This window comes from Acomys russatus, chromosome 7, assembly GCF_903995435.1.
Source record: "Acomys russatus chromosome 7, mAcoRus1.1, whole genome shotgun sequence".
Lineage (NCBI taxonomy): Eukaryota > Metazoa > Chordata > Mammalia > Rodentia > Muridae > Acomys > Acomys russatus.
The window spans coordinates 5,207,745-5,226,464 of record NC_067143.1 but is presented as its reverse complement, the minus strand read 5'-3'; the positions used below and the strand labels follow the sequence as shown (position 1 = coordinate 5,226,464).

The 18,720-nt window shown below is 53.6% G+C and overlaps 2 protein-coding genes across 2 annotated transcripts; both read right to left on the bottom strand.

Annotated features, from left to right (window-relative positions):
* Nucleotides 1–389: 389 nt before the first annotated feature.
* On the bottom strand, nucleotides 390–2,856 carry Ntf4 (neurotrophin 4). The gene is made up of 3 exons (XM_051148522.1): nucleotides 2,766–2,856; nucleotides 1,722–1,848; nucleotides 390–1,131 (listed from the first exon to the last, which is right to left on the bottom strand). The coding sequence occupies exon 3, from the start codon at nucleotides 1,118–1,120 to the stop codon at nucleotides 491–493; it is 630 nt and encodes a 209-aa protein (XP_051004479.1). The 5' UTR covers nucleotides 1,121–1,131; nucleotides 1,722–1,848; nucleotides 2,766–2,856; the 3' UTR covers nucleotides 390–490.
* A 3,709-nt stretch (nucleotides 2,857–6,565) lies between these two features.
* Nucleotides 6,566–10,421, bottom strand: Kcna7 (potassium voltage-gated channel subfamily A member 7). The gene is made up of 2 exons (XM_051148521.1): nucleotides 9,802–10,421; nucleotides 6,566–7,400 (listed from the first exon to the last, which is right to left on the bottom strand). Exons 1-2 carry the CDS (start codon nucleotides 10,357–10,359, stop codon nucleotides 6,585–6,587), a joined length of 1,374 nt encoding a protein of 457 aa, XP_051004478.1. The 5' UTR covers nucleotides 10,360–10,421; the 3' UTR covers nucleotides 6,566–6,584.
* Nucleotides 10,422–18,720: the final 8,299 nt, after the last annotated feature.

Below are 18,720 nucleotides of genomic sequence, written 5' to 3'. Positions count from 1 at the left end.
ATGCTGGCAATTGCCGATGTGTACTGCCATGCCTGTTCTATGATGCCGTGTTCAGGACAGGGCCCTGGACTTGGTGCACACTAGGCAAACAGCCTGCCAATTGCGACACAGCCCCTGTTCATTCATTACTTTCGTACACGTTCTTTCTTTGTCCCTCTTGCCAGGGTGAACCAGGGTCCTCGGATATTGGAATGGTCAGCAGAATCCTGTATTCGGTCTGATAAACAGTAGATAGTAAGCATCGGCTATTATTATTATTATTATTATTATTGTCAAGTTCCTCCAGGAGACCTCCTATTCATCTCTTGAAACCCCATTTGGTTTCATCACACATTCCAGAGGCTGAGCTCTCAAAGCGAGAGAGATTTGATTCTGTGGTTACTTCGATTCCCAGTCAGAAGGCACGGTATAGAAGCCAGGCCGCCTGTGAGGTCCTTTCAGCATCCAGCTCCTTTCTTCCCTCAACCTGAGCAGTTTTGAAGCGCAGACTTCAGGCCCGGCCTGTTCGGCTGAGGAGCGTACAGACACAAGCTGTGTCGATCCGAATCCAGCGCCAGCCCACGCGGCCCTGGGAGTCTGCAGTCAACGCCCGCACATAGGACTGCTTAGCCTTGCATTCTGACAGCCAGTGCCTCCGATCCACGCCACGACAGCCCCCTCCGCCCACACCTGGGCCACCTTCCCCAGCACTTTCGGCCTTGCAGCGCGTCTCGAAGAAGTACTGACGCAGGGGACTGCCACCTGCTGCAGGCACCTCGCCCAGGACCTCCACCTCGCGCCCACGCAAGTCCACAGCCGTCCGCCGGTCGGTCACCCAGCCACTCACTGCGTCGCACACTGCCAGCTCACCCCGGCGGCTTGCGGGCGCTGTCTCACTCACCCCGCGCCGGCTGCGGTTGGCTGGGGCCCCTGCGGGCTCTCCATAGGCCCCCGTCTCCAGCAGGAAGAGGAGAGGGGGGCCGGCAGGGGTGCCTCTGGACAGGGCCACTCGAGGAGATAGGAGGTCCCACTCAGGGGCCAGAAATGGGGGCAGGGTGGAGGATGGGGGTTGGGCTTCCATGGGGACGCTGGGGAGGAGGAAAAGGAGGAGGAGGAGGAGAGAGGAGGGGTGGGGGAGCATGGCTTGCACACCTGAAGATGGAGAGAGAGAGGCTGTCGTTAGAGGAGGAGGGAAGAGACCTAGGTAACAGAAGTCAGGGGACCCCACTGCGTCCTACCTCCTGCCTCACCCCAGGGCAGCCGGCACCTTGGCAGACTGTGGGAGGGACTTAGGGGCACCCTATGTTGCAGATCCTGAGGAATGCTTTATTTTTCGGCTAAAGATAACTATTCAGTTAGTGCAAATTAATAGCCAAAACTGGGTGTGGTGATGCACATTTGTAACCTCGGCGACCAGAGGCAGGGGATGGCTGCAAGTCCGAGGCCTGCCCTATTAACACCATGAGTTGCACGCCAGCCAGGGCTGTATATAGTCAAACACAAAGAGAAATCGGTTCAACTGGATCCCAGCGCCAGCAAGGGGATGGATGGGTAAGATTTGAACTCTGAGCATTGCCACGTGGCCCTCGTGTTCCAGTAACCGGGAGGAGAGGAGCCCTTGTTGATTGAGTGTGAGACTGACCCGGCTAGGTGCTGGGACATGCTGGGAGGGTGATGGAGCGACTAGAACGTTTTAGAAGCTGGGCCGGGACTGGAAGACAGCAGGTGAGTGAATACCAGACCTGTCAGCAACAACAGCACCTCCGCCTCCTCACTCTGGGGTTGGGGGCCCCCAGGCTCTGTGGGGCCCCTGTGTAGGATACAGGTAGTCTCCTCCCTGACATCTCAGGAGAGGGTGGGGGCAACCACCTGTGGGAGGAAGGAAACCAGTTACGTAGGCAGATGGGGGGAGGGCACGATCTCCCTGTTAAAAGCCAACTTCCCAGAAGTTTTTTGAAAGCATAGGGTACCCTGGAGCGGAGGCCCCGCCCATCTCCAGAGCCGCCCCCGCCCCCTCCTCCCGGTGCAGGTGACAGCTCTTGGAGGGATGGGAAGCAGATGGAGGGGGCGGGAAGGACAGAGAGGAGGGGCAGGTGAGGCGACTGGAAGAGATTACAACCCCTCCTCCCGTTCCTCCACTAGACGCAGCGGGGGTGGGGCTGGCCTGGACACCCGGGTCCCTGCCGGCCCACGCTCTGGGTCCCTGAGGCTGCTTCCTGGAATGTTCGCTTCGCGCAGGACAGGCCAGGGCCCGCCCAAGACTCCGACTGCGCATACCTGGAGTGTCTGGCTGGCCAGGCTCCGAGATGGGGCAATGGGTAGTGTTGAGAGTGATCATCAGGGGCAGAGGTTTGCCACACCAATACAGGGAGTGCGCGTGCCCGCTACCTCCTCCCTCAGAGTAGGTGTCCAGGTGCCCAGCTGCCACCTTCCTCAAACCCAGGGTCCCAAGGCCCCAGAACCATCCTTCCTCAGCGAGGGTGACCTGGTTCCCTAGATGCCTCCTCCTGCAGACTAGTTTTCTTGGACTCCAGCCGCCTCCTCCCTCAGACCCTCAGGTTCAAGGGTTGTGGCCCCTCCTCCAAAGTGCTCGTAAGTGGAGACTCCCTGCGATCCCTACTCCTGAGGCGGTTGGAGGGAATCCGTTCTACCTCTGGGACACTTCCGTCCTGCCTCAGTTTCCTCCGCCAAGCCCCGCCCCTGTCGGCCCCGCCCCCGTCCCTCCCTACCCGGGGGCCGGACGACCAGGACCGCGGAATCTGCCAGAGGAGGCGCGGAGCTCTTACCTGGGGCGCCCTTCCCTGCTCCTAGGCTGCCCCTGGAGCCGCCGCGGCTCCTCCTCCGGCTCGCTAGCAGCTCGGACGCCCGCTGCTCGCCCGCTGCCCGCCGTTTGCGCTTGGGAGGGCCTGGGTCTGGGAGGAGGCGGGGCGGCGCCCGACGGCGGAGGAGGGGCGGGGGATCCCGCCTAGCTCGCGCGTGCCGGCACCTCGGAAGCCTGGCCTCGGCCACTTCAGTTCCAGGAGTCTAGGCTGTATCCCTCCTCCATCAGACACTCGGGTCCAGACCCCGCCCCTCCTCCCTCAGACCCAGGGGCCCAGGCTCCAGCCCCTCCTCTTTAAGACACAGGGGTCCAGACCCCAGTCCTCCTCCCTCAGACCCAGTTTTCAGAACCCCAGCCCTCCTCCCTCAGACCTAGGGGTCCAGGCCCCAGCCTTTCCCTTCAGATGTGGATTCAGGCCTGGGATTGCTGTGGTGTCTAGTGCAGGTTCCCACCCTCTCTGCTCCTGTCTCCTCTCCTGCATCTCCCTGCCAGACATTAGCCAGCTGGGCTTGTGCAGAGATAAGGCCAAACGCTGGAGACAGTGACTGTGGGGGCTCTCCCCCACAGAGCCTTCCATCCTGGAATTTCCTGGCTGAAGACCAGGGAGTCTTGGGGTGGATAAGAAAACTTCAAGGTATTTAGAATGAGAAAACCGTGGTGGGCTTTCAGAATTGTGACCTGTCTGTCGAGTGAGATAGCCAGCTGTGACCCATAAGAGAGAAAAGACAGAAAACAGGGGACAAAAAACGCAGCACAGCCGGAGAAGCCAGAGCCCTAGAGAGAGGGAAACACCCCCAAGAAGCGGACCTCAGAAAGAAAGGCAAGATGCTGGAGAGACTTCAAGCAGGGTCGGGGCCACTGCAGCTGGACGAGTGGGTCCCTTGGGTGGCAGGGCCCTTTGCTCTCCCATGCCCCCACTCTGGGACTCTGGCTCCCCTACCCCTGAGCTATATTTAGGAGGAAAGCTGACACTTGCTTGGGGGGGTCACCCAGCACCCAACCCCCCCAACCTAAATATAGCACGGCAAAGTGGCAGGAAGGGTGTCCCCGGATTAAGGTGTTCCCCTCAAGTTGCCATCCCAGCCAGGGTGACTCAGGAGCCTACTCCAGTTGTTTACTGGAGGTGGGAAGGGACACTTCCTAGTCTGGGTGTCCATTTGGGTCACCTCTCTGACCTCTCCCTTTTTCCTGGCATGGCCCATCTCTGCCAAGGGACTTCATCTCCAGTCTCTGGGGGTCAAAGGAGAGATCAGTAAAGAAGAGAGGGAAAGTGTCGCTTTTCTTGACCTTCTACCCTCTCTCCCTCCCTCCTTCCTTCCCTCCCTCCCTCTCCTGGTCTCCCTGCACTCTGCACTGTGCTTTCTCTTCTGTCTATCTGCCAGGTATCTGCCCTCTCTGTGCTCTTTACCTCTCTCCCTGTATGTATCCTGTGATGGATGAGTCTGGGACTAGAGTCAGGCTCTGTCTGCCTTTGGTCCCCTGTGTGCAGAGCAGTCTCCATTTCTGTGACAGTGTGTGCTCACCCTTGGATTCTATCGTGTGTCCCTTATCATCATGCTTTTCCCACCGTCGTCCCCCCTTCCTGCCCCCCCCGCCCCTTCCTCTCTTGTATGGCAAGATGAAGGACGTAAAAGGCTCCCCATGCATCCCTTCCTTGATGTCTTAGATGGCTCAGAGAAAGCACATCCTCCTGGCAGCCTCCCTAAGACGCTTCAGCCTCGGGTCTTAAGCAAGAGTTCATATGACTGAGGCAGGTGACATGGTTATCAAAAAATAACGCAATACTAGGAACCAGTGAACAGGTTTTAATAAGTTAATGTCAGTCAAATACCTTGAACTCAGTTAGTGATTGTAACCGCTCATCTTCCCTAAAACATATCTCAGTCCCAGAAGCCCCCCAAACTGTTTCTCTATAACCTAGGTTAACACAGTTGCCTCCTTCTCTAAACGAGGCAGGGCCTTGCCAGGCATGGTGGCCCATATACCTTTAATCCCATTTCTTGGGAGGCAGGGGCAGAAATGAGCTCTGTGAGTTCAAGGCCAGCCTGCTCTACACAGTGGGTTCCAGGACAGCCAGGGCTACATAGAGGGACCCTGTTTCAAAAGATAAAACAGAGCCGGGCGTGGTGGCGCACGCCTTTAATCCCAGCATTCGAGAGGTAAAGGCAGGCGGATTGCTGTGAGTTCGAGGCCAGCCTGGTCTACAAAGTGAGTCCAGGATGGCCAAGGCTACACAGAGAAACCCTGTCTCAAAAAAAAAAAATAAATAAATAAAAATAAAATAAAATAAAAAATTCAAAAGATAAAACAAAACGAAAAGACATAGGACCAGCAGCCTCAGGCAATACCTGCACACCAGAAGCTGCGGGGTGTCACAGGCAGGCCACCTGCCACCAGCCCTGGCCCTATGACGTGCTGAGTGACCTTGGGGGAAAGCCACAGCATTTTACAGCCTTGGGTTTCTGCCCTCGGAAGCATAGAGCACCTTCAGCAGGGTGGTGACCTTCCTTGGCTGTGACGGATACTGACGCCATGGCTTAGAGTCTGTCATGACTCAGAGAACAGAGAGGGCAGCCCTTAGGCTCAAGGCTACCACAATTTCTGCTCTCTTGCGCCCCCCCCCCCCTTGTGCATCTCTACCTCTTTCTGCTTGTCACCTCGTTCTTGCTTTCTTTCCCCTCTCCGGACCTCTCCCTTCCTCTTCCCCAACCCCCCTCCTCTTTAGATCTCTGTCCCCCTGTCACTCCTGGCCCAAGTACCTACTCTTTCCTTCACAGCATTTTTCTTTCCTGTGCCTCCTCCAGCCTTTGAATCTCTGTGCTACAGCATGGGGCAGCATGGAACCAGGTCCCAAATGAGCAAAGGAAGCTGGTTGCCACAGAGTGTCTCAAGACGGATGGGACGGGAGGACCCAGGGGGACGGACCGAAACTACCAACAGTACAGTGCATATCCCTGAGTAAGCTTGTTCAGTGGGCCACACCCACCCACCTGTGCGGCCGTGCTTTCTCCCTCACAGTAGTTTTATCTGTGCTGCAACCCCTGGGTCCTGATGCTCCTCTGTAATGTGGCCCTATGTACAGGCTGAACCAGCATTCCCATGGGACTCACAGTGAACTGCATCCGCAGGATCCCATGAGGCCAGAAGAGGTCATCAGACTCAACTGTCATGGCTGACAGGGGCCTCATGTGGCCACACTTCTCCACACATCTCGTGGCCCTAAAACAGCACAGAGAACTGTGGTGTCTTCTGTCACCTATACTCTAGGCTGGTTTTCCCCATCAGGACCCAGAGCGGACACATTCTGCCTGCAAGACCGCAGAGCTCACAGGATGTAAAATAACCCAAGTCCTAGAAGCACAGCCCTATATAATGTCCCATGCGTCGCCACATGACCTCTGGGTAGGACCATGCAGCCACATGCTCATACCCTAGAGGACTTAAAGCCACATAACTACTCACCGTACACTAGAATAAGACCACACTTGCCCCCAGTGGCACCCCACTCACTCACACCAGGAAAACTCACACCATGAGATCCAGCCTCTTTCAGTGCTGGAAATGTGTCCGGCTCTGCAGCACCGCACAACCAATGGGGAGCCCTCTGGACTCCACTCAATTCCTGGCCATTCGTGGTGTCTACACGAGGTCCCCCTACCTCAAGACAGAACCCCAGATCCAGACTCTCTTCAGTTACCACCTTCGTCCTTACCCCAGCACCTGTCCCCGCCTTCCTCCCCTCTTCCCTCCCACCCCACTGCTTCCTGAAGACCCCAGCTGTCCCTCACACCTCAGTCACCATGTGTTTCCCAGTGGGGGACCAGAGTGGTGGTAGGAGTTCAGGCACCTCAGCATCCACCAGCCCCCCATTAGCCTTGCCCTCCAGCGTGATGCAGGGCTGTGTGTCCACATGGCTGTACATCCCTGCCTCTTCGCCCTCTGTCTCCCGGTGGTAAAAGTAGCTAAAGTTGGAGACAATGACGGGCACGGGCAGGGAGATGGTGAGCACACCCGCGATGGCGCACAGAGAGCCCACGATCTTGCCACCCACTGTGACGGGCGCCATGTCTCCATAGCCAACTGTGGTCATGGTGACCACCGCCCACCAAAACGACTCCGGGATGCTGGTAAAGTGGGTGTCCACCCGGTCCACTTCAGCAAAGTAGACTGCGCTGGAAAAGAGGACCACGCCGATGAAAAGGAAGAAGATGAGGAGCCCTAGCTCACGCATAGAAGCCCGCAGCGTCTGACCCAAGATCTGAAGGCCCTTCGAATGCCTGGATAGCTTGAAGATTCGGAAGACGCGCACCAATCGGATGACCCTTAGGATGGCCAGGGACATAGCTGGCTGGCCCACACCCCGCTGCCGGGCTAGCTCAGTGCCCAGTGCCACAAAGTAAGGCAGGATGGCCACGAAGTCAATAAGGTTCATCACGTTCTTGAAAAACACAGCTTTGCTCGGGCAGGCCACCAGACGCACCAGCAGCTCAAAGGAGAACCAGCAGATGCACAGAGTCTCCACCACAAAGAAGGGATCGTTGAAAGGCGGGCGGGCAGTAGCTCCTGGCAAGGGGCTGGAGCCATTCAGACGAGCGAGGAACTGCAGAGGGGACAGAAAGGGGTCAGGAAACCAGGCTGACATCTTTAGTCACTGTTTCAATAGCAAAGTCCCAGTAGCAGTGTCCCCAAGTTTCCCCAGTGATCTGACTGTCCTACACAACCCAGGACCCCATCTTTGGATGGCCGAATTTCTGTTCTTCAGACCTATGGGTGAAAAGGTGGCATCTCCCGGGCCTGGTGGTACAAGGCTGTTATCTCACACTCAGGAGACTGAGGCAGGAAATGTAATTACAAGGCAGACCTGGGCTTCTGGGATCTATGAGACTGTCTCAAAGATTTAAAAAGAAAAAAGAAGGTGGCGGGTGTAGCGCATGGACACGGTCTCTGCTTAGAACCCCTCTGTGAGGGGTGGGGCTCAGCAATAGCGGCTCCTCACTAGAATCCCCCAGAGATGGGCTAGTGTTACGGTTCAGTGGCAAAGCTCCTGTTCAGCATCACTCAGTGAGGGAGGGTCTGGGGGCTTGAACCAGTGATGGAGCTGCCTGCCTAATGCCCCTAGGTGTACCACAGTACACCCAGAATTAAAACAAAGCCAGGCATGGTGGCGCACGCCTTTAATCCCAGCACTCAGGAGGCAGAGGCAGGCGAATCTCTGTGAGTTCAAGGCCAGCCTGGTCTACAAGTGAGTCCAGGACAGCCAAGATAGCAAGGAAACTCTGTCTCAAAAAGCAAGCAAACAAAGAACTAAAACAAGGCCAATTGTCACAGCACACACCTTCAACTCCAGCCCAAGAGAGTGGAAACAGCTGGATCTGTTAGTTTTCGAACAGTGTCTCTCTGTGTAGCCTTGGCTGTCCTGGACTCACTTTGTAGACCAGGCTGGCCTCGAACTTACAGTGATCTCCCCGCCTCTGCCTCCCAAGTGCTGGAATTAAAGGCGTGTGCCACCATACCCAGCCTTATTTATTTATTTTTTTTTTAATTTATTTTTTTTATTTTTGGTTTTTCAAGACAGGGTTTCTCTGTGTAGCTTTGGCTGTCCTGGACTTGCTTTGTTGACCAGGCTGGTCTTGAACTCACAGCGATCCACTTGCCTCTGCCTCCCGAGTGCCATCTAGTCTTGTTCTGTGAGTTCCAGTCCACCATGGGCTCCATAGGGAGACCCAGTTTAATTAATCTTTTCCCTTGTGTATAATTTTTAAAAATTAACCAAAAATTCTGACACTGTTCTCTCACTGGTGGGAACTCCTGATCTCATGGTTGAGCAGGAAGAATCTCTTTCCTTCCGGTCTCCTGCCCTGCTCCCCAACGCTGAGTCTCCAAAGGCAGAGTGCTGCTCTGCTTCCCTCATGCCTAGCCTTTCCTGATGCCTTCAACCCAGACCAGACTATAACGGTTCAAAAGGGTTTAAAACGTTGCTGTGTGGCCCTCAGTGCCACGCCCTAGCCTGATTCTGTACAAATTCCTACCACCTCGGTTTTCAGTCCTAAACCTCACTGTACCAGCTCCAGCTCACTGCCACCCAGCCCTGCACGACCATCCACCCATCTTCCCTCCTTCTCTGCAAGAAGCCCAGACACTGAAGTCTTCAGTGTCTTTGGCCTCATGTATTTTGCACCTGCTGGGGATGGAACCCAGGGCCTTGCATGTGCTTGGCAAGCTGCTCTCCATTGATCCGCACCCCTAAGCCCTTCACTGATGCATTTTAGGCAGGTGCTCTACCACTGAGCCACGCCCCCAAGCTCCTCAGTTGGGGATTCTAGGCAGGGTCTCTATCACTGAGCCACATCCCTCGCTGGGGGCTTTTAAAAATTTTTATTTGTGTGAATGGATGATTTGCTTGCATGTATGTCTGTCTGTGCACCATGCATGTGCGTTGTGCTTGAAGAGTCCAGAAGAGAGCATCAGATCCCCTGGAACTAGAGTTAAAGATGGTTGCGAGACGGCGTTTGGGTGCTAGGAACTGAACCTAGGTCTTCCGGAAGAACAGTCGGAATTCTCAATGGCTGAGCCATCTCTCCAGGTCCCTCACTGTGCAGTGTTAGGCAGGAGCTCTACCACTGAACCACACAGCCCCCAACCCCAAGTCACTTTGTGATTCAATGCAGATCTACCAAACTGAGCCACGCCCCAGTCCCTTGCTGGGGGAATTCTGGGCAGCTTGTCTACCTCTGAGGCACATTCCCCCGTCACTGTTTGGCTCTTTCCAAGCAAGGCTCTCTCAATCAGTAACCCAAACTGGCTTTCAACTCGCGGCAATCCTCCTGTCTCTGTCTCCTGAGTGCTGGGCTTCACTATGAAGTATCATACCCTGTTTACATCTTTGATTTTTTTTTTTTTTTTTTCCAGTGCTTCTATCCTCCTGCCCCTTGCCACACCTTCTGACTGGCCAGGTCTTCCAAGGCCCCGCCCTGGCCCTCCCCCAAATCCCCGCCCCTCACCGGGCCAGTGGCAGCCGCCACCGGTGCGAGCCCCGGGTCATCGCGGTCGTCGCGGAAGTCTGGCAGCGTCTCGAGGCAAAAGACCACGATGGAGACCAGGATGACAAGCACGGAGACCACGGCGAGCACGCGCGCAGCCTGCGAGCTCTCGGGGAACTCGAAGAGCAGCCAGAGCTGGCGCGCAAAGGCGCGGCGCGGCAGCGGACGCTCCGGGGGCACCGCGCAGCCTTCGTCTTCCCGCAGCCGCGCCAGCGCCGCCGCGCCCAGCCCGTAGAAGGACACCTCCTCCAGGAAGACATCGAGCGGCACGTGCGCCGGCCGTCTCAGCCGCCCTCCCGACTGGTAATAGTAGAGCACCGCGTCGAAGCTGGGCCGGTGTCGATCGAAGAAATACTCGCGGCGCGCGCCGTCGTAGAAGCGGCTGCGGCGCACCGGGTCCCCCAGCAGCGTGTCAGGGAAGCGGCCGAGCGTGCGCGCGCGGGTCTCGAAGCGCAACCCGGCCACGTTGAGCACCAGCCGCTCGCAGCAGCCGCAGGGCGGCGGGCACCGTGACTCCATGGCGCGCACAGCCCGGGCGACCGGCGAACGGACGTGTGGCCCCGACGCCCGGCCCGGGTGCCGCAGCCGCCCCAGCGGGGTGTCCGGTGTCCGCGCATAAAAATAGCCTGGAAAGTCCGGCCAGGGCGCGGGGGAGGGGGCGGCGTGACCCCGCGGGGCGCAGGGCGCCCTCTGCCGTTCCCACACCTGCCCTTCCGCACTGCCACCCGCGCGCGTTCCAGTGGGTCTCTTGAGTCTTCCTTTGTGGTCACCTGTTCTCTTTGTCTGGATTTTGGTTTCATGACACAGGGTCTTAGGTAGCCGAAAGTAGCCTAGAACTTTGTGTACCCGGGATGACCTTGAATTTATGACCCTTCTGCCTCCACCTCCCAAATGCTGGGATTGCAGGCATGTGGCGACATGGCTATTTATTTGTTTGTTTGTTATTTAGACAATCTTCTCAGCCTGTAACTTAAGCTGACCGCGAACTCGTGGCGACCCTCTGCCTAGTCCCTCCGATTGCTGGGGGGTGGCAGCCACAAGCTATCCGCGGCATGTTTCTCTCTTCTAGTTTTCATCTCTTTGTCCCTAGTCTGCCCTCCTGGGTTTCTGCATTGGGGGATGTACCCCTTTGCCGGTTCTCGTTCACGTCTGTCTCTCTGGCTGGGAACCTCTATATCTATCTTTTATTATTTTATTTTTTATTGACACTGGGCTTGGGTATGTAGCTCAGATCGGCTCAATATTGCAATCCTCTCGCCTCTGCCTCCCAACTGCTGGGATGACAGATGTGTACCACCACACCTGGATTGTTGCTGGCTTTCTTTTTTTCTTTCCTAGTATCTCTCAATGAATGTCTCTGTGTGTCTGGCGTCATGTATTTATTCCTCTGTGTCTCTATCACTCCTAAGGAGCTCTGAGGCGTCCCCGATGCTCGCCGAATTCTCGGGGCCTCTTTTGCAACTCTGAACGGTTGCGAATGTGCGCCGGCTCTCGGGCTACTGTGAGCGCTGGAGTTTGTACTTAGAATTTCTGTAAGTGTTTTGAGAATGTTTTGAGATTAGTACGGCCTGGGCTGAAGCCAAGAATGGCGCCAAGGGAGGCGGGGTTTGCCTTGGAAGGGTCTAGAGTCGGTCTGGGAGATGCTCAGGGACACTGTCCGGAACCGAAGGGCAGACAGAAGATGGCCTTCCAGCCGCTGGTGTCTAATGACACTGGGTAAAAAATAGTCCTGTCTGATGGGGTAGGGTGGTAGTAAAGGGCATTGATACCTAGTCACTATCGGGGAAAGGGATCCTCACGCCCTCTGCTGGTGGGACGGAGACCTGCACCAAGAGGTGTAATTCCCAGCTAAACCTGGCCAGGTCCCTTCGCACTTCTCTGCCTTGCTGGAACTCACAGAGATCCTCTGGCCTCTGACCCGCCCTCTCTCTGATACTCCCGCCCCTCAAAAAAGAAAAGTCAGTTATGAGATCAGGTGTGGTGGGTGTCACACGCCTTTAATCCCAACACTCGTACGACAGAGGCAACCTGATCTTTGGGTTTGAGGCCAGCATGGGTTTTTCGAGACAGTGTTTTTTCTATGTAGGTCTGGATGGTAAGATTGTGTCCTAAAACAAACAAACAAACAAACAAACACTGGTCATGGCAGCGCTGGGGAGACAGAGGTAGGAGGATTCCTGGACTTACTGGCTAACCAGACTAGCTGAGTCTGTGGGCCCCAGGTTCAGGGAGAGGCGCTGTTTTCAAATAGTACTGTGAGGCGTGACACAGGAAGACCCTCGTGTCTACCTGACTAGAGGAGAGCCCTACCATTGAGCTATTTTGATTTTTTGTTTCTCTGTTTTTGTTTTTCTTTGAGACAGGGTTTCTCTGTGTTGCCCTGGCTGTCCTGGGCCTTGCTTTGTAGACCAGACTAGCCTGGGACTCACAGCGATCCACCTGCCTCTGCCTCTGGAGTGCTGGGATAACAGGTGTGTGCCACCACACCCGGCACTCTTATAAACATGATTAAGTCTCCAGATGACTTTTTTGTTTGCTTGTTTTTCATTTTTATTTGGAGACAAAGTCTTGCTAAGTTGCCCAGGCTGCTTTTGAACTCTAGCCCAGGTGGGTTTTGAACTGGCAAGCTTCTGATTTCAGCCTGAAGAGTGGCTGGGGTAACAGCCTGCATCCCAGGGCTTAGCTGGGACACACACACACACACACACACACACACAGACACATACACACATACACACACAATTTTATATAATTTTGAAATACTTTAAAAATAATTTATTTTTTATTTTATGTACATTGGTGTTTTGCCCCCATGTATGTCTTTGAGAGGGTGTCAGTTCTTAGAGCTATAGACAGTTGTGAACTGCCATGTGGGTGCTGAGAGTTGAACCTGGGTCCTTTGGTAGAGCAGTTAGTGCTCTTAACCACTGAGCCAGCTCTCCAGGCCCTCAAATCCTTATTTTAGGAGCATCAGTGGTGTTTTGCCTACATGTATGTCTGTTGAGCTTGTCACGTCCCCTGGAACTGGAGCTACAGATAGGTATGAGCTGTCATGTGGGTGCTGGGAATTGAACCCCAGGCCCTCTGGAGAAGTAGCCAATGTTCTTAACCACTGAGCCATCTCTCCAGCTGCCTCCTGCCCCAGTGTGTCTTTAGCTCTTTATTTGCTCCCATTTAAAGGAGCTGTATGTCAAACCCAGCCCTAGTGAGTTCTCTTACTGTCTATACTTTGCAGGGGTGGGGGCGGGGCAGCTAAGATGCCATAACGACACTTCATCAGCCTGAAGCCATGCTACCATTTTCCCTGATGCATTTCTCAAAAGATCTTAAGCCAGGCTGTGGTGGCGCACGCCTTTGGTCCCCACCTCAGGACGCAGAGGCAGGCGGATCCCTGTGAGTTTGAGGCCAGCCTGGTCTACAAAGCGAGTCCAGGACAGCCAAGGCTACACAGAGAAACCCTGTCTCGGGGAGAAAAACAAGTCAGATCTTGTCCCGGACACCTTCCTTTGCACTCATGCACGGCTGGTTTGTTGGTCTGAAGAAAAATGGCCCCTATAGACTCATCGGTGGGGGCATTGTTGGAGGCGTGGCCTTGCTGGAGGAAGTGTGTCACTGGGGGGTGGGGTGGATATTGGGGGTCTCAGAAGCTCAAGCCAGGCCAAGTGGCTCACGGCCTCTTCCTACTGCCTGCGGATCCGGATGTCAAGCTCTTGGGTCCATCTCCAGCACCATGCCTGCCTGCACACTGCCATGCTTCCTGCAAGGAATATAATCCGTAAGCCAGACCTAATGAAATGTTGCCCTTTTAAGCGTTGCCATGGTCACGGAGTCTCTTGAGACTAATGGAACACTGACTTAGACAGAGGGATCCTTGCTCTAAGTTCTTTCGATGGTGTGGGAGCAGAAGGTGACCATGTCCTAGTCACGGGGACCTTAGAATGCAGCTGCATGCGACAGATGACAGAAGGCTTAAGGGAAAGCTTTTGAGTTGGGGAATGTTGTTCCTGGCCATCTGGAGACTTAATAATGTTTATAAGAGAGCAGCAGAGAGCTGGCTGTATGGGCAAGCAGCAGACTAGAGTCCCCAGTGAGGGCTGGTGGCACGAGTAGCTACAGTGTCACTTAGCATTCGTAAGGCCTGAGGTCCCACCTCTTTTTTGTCTGTCTGTCTGTCTGCCTTTCTTCCGAGACAGGGTTTCTCTGTGTAACCTTGGCTGTCCTGAACTCGCTTTGTAGACCAAGCTGGCCTCGAACTCACAGCGATCCACCTGCCTCTGCCTCACGAGTGCTAGGATTAAAGGGGGGTCTCATCTCCAATACTCAAAATAAGTAAAATCAAAAATTGCAGCCAAACTAGGGGGAATGCAGGAGTTTGATCACTATGGTCTACAAATCAGTCCAGGACAGCCAAGGGTACACAGAGAAACCCTGTCTCAAAAAAACAAAAACAAAATTGTAGCACGGCATGGTGTTCATGCCTTTAATCCGAACACTCTGGAGACAAAGATCGGTGAATCTCTGTGAGTTTGAGGCCAGCCTGGTCTACAAGGTGAGTTCCAGGACAGCCTGGTCTACAAGATGAGTTCCAGGACAGCCAAGACTACACAGTTTCAACTTCCCCTACCAAAAGAAAACTGTTTTATGAGCCAGGCGGTGTGCATACTAATAGTCTCTCTCAGGAAGAAGGCAGAAGGATTGAAGGATTGAGGTCAGCCTGGGTTGTACAGAGAGGTTCTGTTTCCAAAGGCTGACCTAGGACTGGAGGGATGGCCCCGCAGTTAGGTGCCCTTCATCCTCGTCCTAAGGGTTCCCAGCATTCAGCTTGGGCAATTCGCAACCACCTGTAACCCAAGGGGATTCAACACCCTCCTCTGGCCATCTCACACTTACTCGTGCGCGCACACACACACACACACACACACACCTCTTTTTTTTGGGGGGGGGTCTTTATGTAGTCTTGGCTGCCCTGGAATCCCTTTGTAGACCAGACTGGCCTCGAACTCACTGAGTTCCACCTGCCTCTGCCTCCCAGCATTGGGATTAAAGGTGTGTGCCACCACTGCCCAGCTACACACACACACACACACACACACACACACACACACACACACACACACTTTAAAGTAAATCTGAAAAACCAAAAGCCCCACTTCTTGTGGGCTTCATTGTGCTGTGCTTAAAACAAACAAAAGCCTGGCATTAATACAACCTGTTGTGTAGCTTTTCCACGCTGCTGGTTGAGTCCAGGGATCAGCCTGTCCCTTCCCCCTGTCTACCCAGCATTAGGATCACAGACAAGTTCTGCTACATCCAGCATTTTGCGCGGTCGCCGGGGATCAGAACCCGGTTCCTGATATTTGCTTGGTGTGGATGCTTTAAACTCAGAGCCATTTTGTGTCCTGTAGCAAAGGCTCATGAGGTCGTCTTGGCTGAAGCTGTTAACAGACTTTTAGTCCTCCTACCTGCATCTTAGCCCTAGGATTACAAGTGCGCATGGCACAGCCAGTTTAACAAGTTGAAATCTAGACTCCCTTCTGATGCCTAGCTCCTTTCTCCAAGCTGTCCGCCGTATCAGGGGCTCTGTTAGTCACTCAGTGGCTCCGGGTACAAAAGTAGGAGCTAAGTTTATTGCAGAGGGGAGGGGAGTTGCATTTTACAATATTAAACGTATTTTGGAATAGTTTTTAAATTAAATTTTATTTTTACTATTTTGTGTGTGTTGGTCTTTTGCTTGCATGAATGTCTGTGCATGATGTGCATGCCTGCTACCCGCGGGTGCCAGAGGAGGGCATTGGGAGCCCCTGGAACTGTAGTTACAGATGGTTGTAAGGCCCTCTGTGTTTGCTGGGAATCAAACCTAGGTCCTGATAAGAGCAGCCAGTGCTGGGCGTGGTGGCGCACGCCTTTAATCCCAGCACTCGGAAGGCAGAGGCGGGTGGATCTCTGAGTTGGAGGCCAGCCCGGTCTGAGTTCCAGGACAGCCAAGACTACACAGGGAAACCCTGTCTCAAACACAAAAACAAACAAAAAGACCGAAAAGCATGTGGACCTGAGTTTAATGTCCAAGACCCATATTTAAGAAAGCAGGCGAGTGAGCTGGGCATGGTGGCGCACGCCTTTAATCCCAGCACTTGGGAGGCAGAGGCAGATGGATCACTGTGAGTTTGAGGTCAGCCTGGTCTACAAATCGAGTCCAGGACAGCCAAGGCTACACAGAGAACCTCTGTCTCGAAAAACTTAAAAAAACAAAAAAACAAAAAAACCAGCTAGTGCTCTTAATTGCTCTCTTCAGCTCCTTGTTCTGTGTTTAGAGGGGTTTTTGGCTTTTTGTGGCCCCATTAATAGGACTACATGTATGGGACGCTGGGCCCAGGTTAAGAGCTTTTTAAGACCATGCAGTGGGGATGGAACCCAGGGCTTCCAGCGTTACAGGCAAAAAGCAGTCTCTGAATTAACAAGAGCCCCCGCCCCTACTCCTCACCCCTGTTCAGAGATACAGGCTCCAGGGAGATACCCTGGGTCTGGAAGGTCAGGGCTGGAGAGGTCCTGAGTTCAATTCCCCACCAACCAACCACATGGTGGCTCACAACCATCCATAATGAGATCTGCTGTCTTCTTCTGGTGTGTAGGCACACATGCAGGCAGAACACGGTATACATGATAAATAAATAAATGTTAAAAAAAAAAAAAAGAAAAAGCAAAAAAGCTAAGATGCCTTGAGTCCAGGCTGGAGAGATGGCTCAGGGATTTAGAACATGAGACACTCCCCCAGATGCCCTGACCTCAGTTGCCAACAACCACTTGTAATCCCAGCTCCAAAGGAGGACATTTTCTCCTAGCCTCTGTGGGTACCTGTGCCCATGTGCACAGCCCCCACCCACCCACAGACAGACAGAAACACATATGCACGCAAGATTAAAACCAAAACCAAAAATGGACAGGCGTGGTGGCAGACACCTTTAATCTCAGCTCTCCATAGACAGAGGCAAGAGAATCTTTGTGAGTTCGAGGCCAGCCTGGTCTACATAGTGAGCCAGGAGAGACCCCGAGTCAAAAGCAAAACAAAAACAACAACAAATAAACAAAGGTCCTGAATTTAATCTGCAGCAGCACTTCTATGAACTGGGAATGGCAGAGCATGCCTAGAGTCTCAGCACTTGGGGAGGATGGAAATAGGAGGGCCAGAAATTCAAGACTTCCTTCACTTCCTAGGGTGTTCAGTGCCGGCCTGGGTTACTGGGTTACCTTGTCTTCAAAAACAAAAGCAAAAACAGAAACAAAAACCCCACCAAAAACAAACAAACACAAGCAAAACCCTTTTTGCTTTTCGAGACAGGGTTTCTCTGTGTAGCTCTGGCTGTCCTGGACTCGCTTTGTAGACCAGGCTGGCCTCAAACTCCCATCCACCCACCTGCCTCTGCCTCCCGAGTGCTGATATTACAGGCGTGTGCCACCACGCCTGGCTAAAAAAACTTTTTAAAAGATAGGGTCAATTATGTAGCCCTGGCTATCCTGGAACTCAGACTGGCCTCAGGCTCCCAGACATCCTCCTGCCTCTTCCTCTGAAGGGCTGCCATAGAAGCTGTGAACAGCCGGGAACTGCACGTTGGGATCAAGGCCAGAGGTCAACGCCCCACCAGTGTTTTGGTTTTCCTCAGTCACTCTCCACTTTAGTTACCCAGTCAGTACCTTTCACCCCACCTGGAATAGGCTGAGCCCCAGGGACCCTCCTCTCTCCAGTTCTAGTTCTGAGATAAGCAGATATAAACGCTGAGGCTTTATATTGAGTGCCAGGGCGGGCGGTGGGGGCTGTGGAACTCAGGCTCTCATTGCGCATGCGTGTGCAGGAAGTGCCTACATGAGCCATCTCCCCGGCTCCATTTCTTTTTTTTTTTTTTTGAGACAGGCCTCACTGTAACACAAACTGGGTGTGTTCCACTTCGAACCCTGGGTAGTGACTAAACTCTGTAATCCCAGCACACACAGAAAACTGAGTCAGGGAGTTGCCAAGAGTTGAAGGTCAGGGTCGAAAGGATTTGTTGTAGAGCGCCCTACCAGGCCAAAAAGTCCTGGGTTCAATTCCAAGAACCGAATAATCTGGGAACCTGTGATCCCAGCAAGATAGGGGTGAAGGCAAGAGGGTTAGCCTGAGCTGTTGTGGGGCACTGTCGCTCTTTATGCATATGAGCACACGACAGAAGAGGGCACCAGATCTCATTACAGATGGCTGTGAGCCACCATGCGGTTGCTGGGGATTGAACTCAGGACCTCTAGATGAACAGTCAGTGCTCTTTAGTGCTGAGCCATCTCTCCAGCCCCTCCACTGTCTTAAAAAAAGAAAGAAAAGGAGGAAGAACAAGAAAAAATTGGACGTTGTGTTGCACACCTTTGATCCCACCCCTCAGGAGGCAGAGGCAGGCAGATGATCTACACAGAGAGTTCCAGGAAAGCCAGGGCTACACAGAGAAACCCTGTCTCGAAAACAAAAAACAAAACAAAAAATATACATACACATGGTGTGTGTGTGTGTGTGTGTGTGTGTGTGTGTGTGTGTGTAAAATGAAAAATTCATCTTGGGATATATAGTGAAACACTCACTGTCTAAAAAAAGAAAAAAAAAAAAACAACAGAACTCACAAAAAGTAATAACCCACCAAACAAATGTTATCTTCTCTCCAAACAATGTGAGCTCCAAGAAGGAGAGGACTATTTTGTCACGTGCTGTGTCCCTAGAGTCCAAACGGTGGCGAGCACATACAGGAAACTTGGGAAACAGTATCCCTTAAATGCAATATAAACTCGAAGACCCTGTTCAGGTGGGCACTCTTTGACGGCCTGCGGAAGGATATGGTAGTCATGAATTGCCCTAGACGCATGCGT

What these genes read in the sequence shown, in the direction of transcription:
- Ntf4 (XM_051148522.1), bottom strand. Translation starts at nt 1,120, where the DNA reads ATGCTCCCCCACCCCTCCTCTCTCCTCCTCCTCCTCCTTTTCCTCCTC.
- Kcna7 (XM_051148521.1), bottom strand. Translation starts at nt 10,359, where the DNA reads ATGGAGTCACGGTGCCCGCCGCCCTGCGGCTGCTGCGAGCGGCTGGTG. An exon ending in TGGCGGCTGCCACTGGCCCG is followed by an intron (nt 7,401 to 9,801) that starts GTGAGGGGCGGG and finishes TCCCCTCTGCAG; the next exon opens with TTCCTCGCTCGTCTGAATGG.